Source organism: Chenopodium album, chromosome 19 (assembly GCF_948465745.1).
Source record: "Chenopodium album chromosome 19, dcCheAlbu1.1, whole genome shotgun sequence".
Classification (NCBI taxonomy): domain Eukaryota; kingdom Viridiplantae; phylum Streptophyta; class Magnoliopsida; order Caryophyllales; family Amaranthaceae; genus Chenopodium; species Chenopodium album.
Genome location: NC_137852.1, coordinates 12,151,690 through 12,159,928, shown reverse-complemented (window position 1 = coordinate 12,159,928; position 8,239 = coordinate 12,151,690). Strand labels below are relative to the sequence as shown.

The window sequence follows — 8,239 nt, the reverse complement described above, 5'->3', positions numbered from 1 at the left end:
GCATTGTAGATAAATTAAGGGAAAATCGTCTGCGTTGGTTTGGACATGTAAGACGGAGACCCGAGGGTGCACCGGTGCGAAGAGTGGAAGAGTGGGACCATGGAGGGATTAAACGAGGAAGAGGGAGACCAAAGATGACTTGGTTGGAAGGAGTGAGGAAGGATATGAAGTGCATGGATTTACGTGAGGATGAAGTTTTGGATCGTAAGGGATGGAGGAGAAAGATTTATGTTGATGACTACACGGAATAATCAAATTTGGTTCATGTTAGCCGACCCCACTTTTGGGATTAAGGCTTTGATTGATTGATTGATTGATTGATTTTGTTCCCATTACAAATTTGACTTATTTCAAGGGCATTTTGTCAAATTATAGTTTGTTACATACCTAACACATTAAGCTTTTAATTTTTTTTTAATTTCTGATTGAGTGATGCGTGATGCCAAAAGTTATACGTGTTGCATAGCCGCACAGCTTTAGTCAAAGATTCTCTAAGAAGAGCTTCCAGAAATCAAGAGTAGATAAGTGAGGAAACTTGATATGATCTTAAATTATCATGGAACCCATACAGGTAATTCAAAACAAAACCAAATCTATAAAAGAAAAACAGGATTAACGCTTTGTTTGGATAGCAAATAAGGATGGAAAGGAAGGGGACGGAAATAGGAGGAAGGGAAGGGGAAAGAAAGGGAGGGGGAGGTGAACTCCAATTTCCCTCCAAATTTCTCCAATTTTGAAGGGATTATGCCTATTAAAGAGAGAGGGAAAATGGATCCCTCCGTCTCCTTTCCCTTCCTTCCCTCATTTCTTTACCCAAACAAGAGAGTTTGTCCCCCTATCTTTCCCTTCAATTCTTTTCCTTCCATTTTCTTTTATCCAAACAAAGTGTAAAAGATAATTCTCTAAAGTGAGATTTACATTACTGAAAGAGACATGATTTGGCTGGCGAGACCAGGATCTTGTTGCAGCAGCTCCTTTAGGTTGTTTTCCACTTCCCCCATCTGTTTCTCCAGGTACTCTTTAGAAGTCTGTCACCAAAGATAAAGACAATGCATCAAGTTAGAATTTTCAGCAATAATGTAGTCTGTATAAGTGAACAAATACAACTGAAAAAAGAAGAGAGGGGGGGGGGGGGCTGAAATATTGCTAAGAGGTCTTGTTGATATGAAGTTCAAAGATTTACAAAAAAAGATAAACCTGAAAACCTAACAAATGAAAAAATTGAGGAAACCAACAAATTAATAAGCATAAAAACCTGTAAAGAAGCAATTGCAGTCTCACTGTCCTTGAACTTCTGTTCCTGTTCATCAATCAAGACCGATTTTGGCTCCAGTACAAACCTAAATATTATGGACAAAAACCATAGAAGGGTGTCAAAATATTGTTGAGGATTTACAACCACAGATTCCTGTAAGCCAAGGAGGACACTCACGTTCTTCCTGCAAAACCAAGGAAACAAAATTAACAATAAGTTCAAAAATCTATAAGGTAAATAATCAACCAAGACAACAATCGCAATCAATTGAACATAGGTCCCAAACTGCAACAAACCCCAACAAGTATAGATATGTTGTCACTTCATGTATCAATAAATTATACTGATATTGACCTTACCAATGGATTTGTATGTATTTGTGTCATCAGGCACTTGTCGCAACTCCTCCAAGGTTAAGTAAGCACGCTTCTTTTCTGTTTCTTTAGATCGGATTTGGTTTTGCACCTGGAAAGATCATAAATCATGGTTAATTTTATCATACAAAAGCCTAACGGACCAATTTCAGCCCATAAAACTAATGTACTAGAGGGAATAATTTGATACGGAGCACTTTATGAGTCACAAATTATTGTAGTGCTAACATCAGAATATAGAAGACATGTACCAACAAAAAACTTATCACACTAAACAAGATCATTCTTCATAGCATGTTTTTGGAGAGGAACGGGATGAGTAATAGGATTTGGAGATAGTCTAGGGAAAGGAAAAAAAAGTAAACTGTAGTACTGTACTATAGATGGCTTCACATATCTACATATGTGTCATGGTCCAAGTGTTTTGACACAAGATCCGTGTGACGCACTCTCATCTGCTAGCAATTCAAGTAAGAAAAGGGCTTGTGAGCATGAAGCAACAACACAGGCTGGGGACAAGTTTGATGGGCATTCATGCAATCATGCCTATTGGTTTTAGGAGTAGTGTCAAGGGGGGTGATCGGGGCTTGTGAGTTTGTGACTATAGACCAGGTTGAGGCAAGCACAAGCGGATCCAATGATAATTATCTATTTTGAGGGTCTTCTATGATATTATCAATTTTTAGGTGCTTTAAACACGTGGCTGAAAAAATCAATAAATGCCTACAACAACACACAGGTATAAAAGCGATAGGCAAAAATGGGTAGGCAAGCTTTGTAACAGGTACTATTATACAAGCAATATACCACTGTCCAAACTCGCAGAGTTAGCAAGCTAGCCCAGAGTTGTGCCATGTCAAGCAATTTTCATGGAAATGAACCTTTTAAACTCTTTTTTTCACCATAACAAAACATTATAGGGATTAAGGATAATATTGTACCATTTTGATCTAAGTTCTTTAAATAAATTAACCATCTTAATAAAAATTTGGAATAAAGAGGAAATATAAGCTACACAAGAAAAAAGGCTGTCACGATTCCTTAATTATCAGAAGACCATTTTCAATTCAATACCTATATGTAACTTGACCGCTGGGAATGAAGGCCTCTAAAGAGTGGTAACGTCAAACTTTTGAATATCTCTGCTTCATTTCTCCCAAAATAAAAGCCTCATTATTCATTAATGCAGGGCCATCTTTTGATAATATTTTCCAGCCTCTATCTCTGTTCCTCAAAACAATAAATCATCCCATTACCTTCCCTTTTTATTCAGCTTTAATCAACAATACACCAATATGACTCCTCTCCTTAAATTGCTTCTCCAGAATAAATGTGACGGAAAGGGATGTAACACTAGTCATCACACCCTTCTTTTCTATTTTTGACTACCAAGATTTAACGAACTACTAATAGTCTACTTCCAACCATCTTATGCCTGAGAATAGGTACAATTTCCAATTCTGCCCAATCAAATAAATAATTCAATCTTTAAACAACAGTAACACGTCTTTAACATAGCTCCAAATCTTCCAATGTAAGCGAATAAGAACATCTTGTTCACTAGGTAACTAATTGGATTTGCAAAGCTCCACTTAAGCACAAATTTAACCAATCTCAACTTTTCATATCTTTCATTCATATCCAAATCCCTTCATCTTATTGTAATCGTTTGGTGTGTACCCAAGAACAGGTTTTCGACGAATAGAATGGATACCAAATATACATATTATTCCAAAGACAAAAACTATAACAAAGAACACAAAAACCAACCTTTTCTTTTTGAAGGAAAATTCCATAACACCATGGCAATTTAAATTTTTTTTATCAATTCTAAGTCGTAAAATGAATACGATTAAGAAAACGAAATTAAATAATAAAACAACAGATCATTATCTATAGCAAGGGGAGGAGCTAACCTGCTTCAATTTTGAAGTAGTCTCAATCATGCGTCCTTGAATCTCAATGAATGCCTAAATACATAAATTTAAAATCAGCAATACCCTTAAATACTTCACATATTAACAAAAGTAAAACAAAAAAATCATAATTATACGAATAAGAAATTTAGGTCAGCAATTGCTTCATCAATCTAAAAAAATACAAGAACTAAATAATTGCTAAAACTAAGTTTAAACTTACTGTTCTGCTTGCTTCATCCACCATTTTAGCTACTGAAATGCAGACTTAATTCAAACTGTATCAGAAAATAGCAAATAATCATCCATAGTAAATAGGAGTATGTGTATTCAAATTATTCGTAGAATAAAAGCGAAAAGTTACAAAATATAAAAAAAAATGATGAAGAAAGAGTAATGTAGTAGGGTTTAATTGGAAAAACCCTAGATCTGTAAATTGATTGAATGCTTCATTTGTGAAGAAGATGAATGAACCTTGGAGATGCTAGGTCGCCGGGAAAAGTTAACCGATTCGATTCGCCGGTGGCAGGCTGTTGATCACCTGAAGAATATGGAAGCCGTCTATACTGTCGAGAAAAGTTTAGGAACGAAAAAAAATGAGAAGCAGATTAGTAGACGCTGGTTTTCCTCGCTTTTTTTTTTTTTTTTTTTTTTTTTTTTTGTTTAGTTACGGCTCGTTCACTTCATCTTATTATGTTAGGAACTCGTGTCATACACGATAATTTTTAATAATTATTTTTTTAACTAACATTATATATATTTAACTTTAAAAAATTAAATCTGACTAAGTTATTAATTTTTTAAATTTATTATGAAAGTCCATTATAAGCAAAATAGATATTTTAAAATGCGTATTATGTATATTTATATACATTTCACCAACAATTTATATTGTTTTCTTCTTGTTAAACAAATAAAAATTTTAACAATATGTAACCCGTAAATAGATTTCTTTTTTGCATACTGTTATTCATTCTCTCTTATGTGTGTTGCATAATAATCAACAAATATTTTTTCATATCTTTGTTTTTTTTGGTGCAAAAGAAGGCTAAGCCCTTTATTTAAACATAAGAAAATTACAAAATTAAACGGGGAGTAGTGACTCCTAGGAAATCCTCCTGAAGAAGCTCCTTTATTTCGATAGGAGGATTATCAAAATAAAGGACTCTCTCCCTTTGAACTACTCCTAGGTTAGCAAGACTATCAGCCACTTTGTTCCCCTCTCTAAAACAATGAAAAATACATGAATTAAGTCCTAAAGACCTAATGATGTTGCGACATTCCCTTAGGATAATCGCACCCTCTCCTTCTTGTAAAACTCGCCTTTTAAAGCATCAACACAAGCTTTGTTGTCCATTTGTAGTACTACCTTAGAAATGCCTTTGTCAATTGCCATTCGAAAACCTATTTCTAGAGCAAGCAATTCAGCACGGTAGGAGGAACAAACACCTAGATTAGCTGAGAAAGCCTTGACAAAACGGCCATAGGAGTCACGCAAGATACCACCCCCACCAGCATCACCAGGTGATCCCTTAGCAGCACCATCTGTGTTGAGGGTGAACCAACCCATAGGAGGGGGCTGCCATTTGATCAAGATTTCTCTACGGGCTGGACCACCATTCACTGAGGATTGATCATCTTGAGCACCCATTAGAACCCTCCAAGCTTCATCTGCTTTGCTACGAATAAAGGATCCCTTGTCATAAGGGATATCATCAGTTCTACCAAAGATGTGGCTACTGCGCCACTTCCAAATCCACCAAAGAGCTGTGGCAAATAAGGTTGGCCATTTTTCAGAGAAGATAAGACCCTCCGCTTTCATTTAGTATTAGCCAGCTTTGAAGATCCCCACTAAGAAAGGAGGGATAAGTGGCTGTACTACCAATGCTAGCCCAAACCACTTTAGCTGAGTTGCATTCTCGAAATAAATGAATGAGAGTCTCATCATCTTGGCTGTTGCATAAATTACACCTTGGGTCATCAGTTAATTGGCGTTTAACACGGTTAACATTACATAGCAAGCGTTCATGAAGCACTAGCCAAAGAAACATCTTGATTCGTTGCTGCACAGTTGTGCTCCAAGCCAAATCCCACTTCGATTCTTTGATCAAATGATCCTCATTCTTCATGGTTTTTAAAGCATACTTGATTGAGAATTTGCCCGATTTAGATCCTTCCAGAACCTAAGATCTTCCATATCTGAGTCTTTAAACACTTTGTGAGCAGCTATCAATCTAAGAGCATATGAGGGTAATAAATCCGAGAATAAATCCCATCTCCAATCACCATCAGCATCCCACATCTTTTCCACAATAGCACCCCATCAATAGCTTCAGGAATAGGAGTAGTTGCTAAGTCACGAAGAGAGCTTTCGGTTGCCCAACAATGATCTTTGTGAGCAAGCTTTTTATACATGATTAAATACAATTATTATTATTTTTTCAAAATAAAAACCATTGTTTTATTAACGTTAAATTAGTACGTAACTCTACATATGTCACAAATTTTGTTAAGAAGTTTATGGTATCAATATATATTTGGAAAGATACATTAAATCTTTCCTAGTTTTATTTATTTTCTTTTTTGAAGGAAATTTTTTTCTTTGTAATATTTTATTTATGTACTCCATATAAGATTTATTTCCTATATATATACTACCTCCGGTTCGTATTATATGCAACTTTGGTGTAATATTTGTGAGATATAAAAAATTCCAAAATTGCATATAATACGAACCGGAGGTAGTAGTTATTAAAAAAAAACCCCTAAGAGACACACTAAAAAATAACACGTGTCATTGTTGGTGTGTCTTTTAGTATATATATTGATGATTTTCGCCGAACTAAAATAATTTAAACTGAATTGAAATTATTTTTATAGAATTTTTATTTTGTTTAAGTCAATCAAATTACCTAAAATTATGCACCGTTAAATTGTAACATTTATTAAAACCCAAACTCTACTCGGTTAAAACTCAGCTTGAGTTTTGATAGGAATTAGATCAAGGTCTTAATAAGTCAAACTAGAGATATCCTTTGCATTATTATTTGAAAGTTGGTGAGCAAGCTCAATTTTGTTCATAAAATAAATCAATAACTATATACTAAAAGACACAACAGTAATGACACGTGTTATTTTCTGGTGTGTCCTTAAGTTTTTTTTAATAAAATAAAATTCAATTAAAGTAAAAAAATCTTATTTATATAAAAATAATTCCCTAACCTTTTATAATTTAGTTACTTAAAATAAAAAGGGTTTTACATATCTTTAACATAAATATATAAATGGCTTGTTCTTAACATAATTTTGCTCATTTTCTTCATCATTTAATATCTAACATATCTTTTATAATCTTTTATTTTGCTCAAAATTTGGCAACTATATATTTAGAATTTTCTATATTTATAAAAATTAATTATTAAAACTTAATAATGGTTATTGAAGATTATCGTGCATGGCACGAGAACTAACCTAGTTGTAACCTAAAACTATACTTTTATATTAGGAAAATTAGCTTAAAATAATACCAACTATCAATGGTGTGTGCAAAATAATACGAACTCAACTATTTGCTATTCACGGTACCACCTTTTATACTATATGTGGAAAATAGTACGCAAGTCACCAGAAACGTATTTTGAGTAATATTCCATCTATATTTATTACTATTATTTTATTAATTATTTTTTTTCAAAATACATATTGTATTAATAATTTCCTTTACAATCAAATTAATAATGCATGCCCCACTCCTTTGTTAGGTTTTATTTTAAAAAATTGTTAATGTGTATTTAAATAATTTATTTCAAAATACATGTAGTGATTATTTATACTACTAGTCTACCACACAATAGTAAATAGGGTATTTTTAATTTAATCATTTTCAAAAAATATTTTAAAAATCCAAAAAATTCCTAACATTATTATGGTTGGTGAATGTGGGAAAATTTCAGATACTTTGAAACTAATTATATCAACATAATAATAAGGCATTTAAATAACCTATTTACTATTGTGTGATGTAGAAATTACTATATGTATTATGAAAAAAAATAAATTAATTACATATTGATTTTTCTTTTTTTTTTTAAAAAAAAACCCTAACAAGAGGGTGGTGCATTATTAATTTGGATTGTAAATAAAATTGTTAACGTAATACTATGTATGTATTTTGGAAAGGAAACAGAAAATTAATATAAAAAATTATAATAAATTACAAAGATAGATGGAATATTCATCGAAATACATTTTCGGTGATTGGTGTACTATTTTTCACATATAGTATAAAAGGTGGTACCACTAATAGCAAATAGTTGAGATTTTATTATTTTGCACACTCCGTTGGTAGTTGGTATTATTTTAAGCCAATTTTCCTTTATATTAACATCAATGCCTAGGGGCTATTGCTATTTTTGGGGCTTATTTATTGAGTTATTATTAATAAAATAGTGTAATTTAAAATGGGTAAATTTGATACTTCCTCTGTCCTCGAAAGAACGACCATTTTGGGTTGATTCCGCGGGTATTAAGAAATTTAAATAAAATGAAATAAAAGTACTACGTATATTAGAAAGATAAATTTACGTGGGGTTTGTAAAAAAGTAGAGAGAGAAAGTAATAAAAGTCACGGAAAAACAAAATTTATATGAGAACACTAATTTTGCACAGATATTGTTGTAAATTGATAGATATTT

The 8,239-nt window shown here is 32.8% G+C and overlaps 1 protein-coding gene across 1 annotated transcript; it reads right to left on the bottom strand.

The window, feature by feature from the left end:
• Window positions 1-526: 526 nt before the first annotated feature.
• On the bottom strand, window positions 527-4,167 carry LOC145594772 (prefoldin subunit 1-like). Its single transcript, XM_081651105.1, has 7 exons — window positions 4,020-4,167; window positions 3,769-3,823; window positions 3,546-3,599; window positions 1,615-1,720; window positions 1,433-1,439; window positions 1,256-1,340; window positions 527-1,028 (listed from the first exon to the last, which is right to left on the bottom strand). The coding sequence occupies exons 2-7, from the start codon at window positions 3,790-3,792 to the stop codon at window positions 915-917; spliced, it is 390 nt and encodes a 129-aa protein (XP_081507231.1). The 5' UTR covers window positions 3,793-3,823; window positions 4,020-4,167; the 3' UTR covers window positions 527-914.
• Window positions 4,168-8,239: the final 4,072 nt, after the last annotated feature.

Coding starts and splice junctions, on each gene's coding strand:
- LOC145594772 (XM_081651105.1), bottom strand. CDS start 3,792: ATGGTGGATGAAGCAAGCAGAACA. Junction 1,721..3,545: donor CTACTTCAAAATTGAAGCAG/GTTAGCTCCTCC, acceptor TGATCTTTCCAG/GTGCAAAACCAAATCCGATC. Junction 1,029..1,255: donor CTGCAATTGCTTCTTTACAG/GTTTTTATGCTT, acceptor CTTTGGTGACAG/ACTTCTAAAGAGTACCTGGA.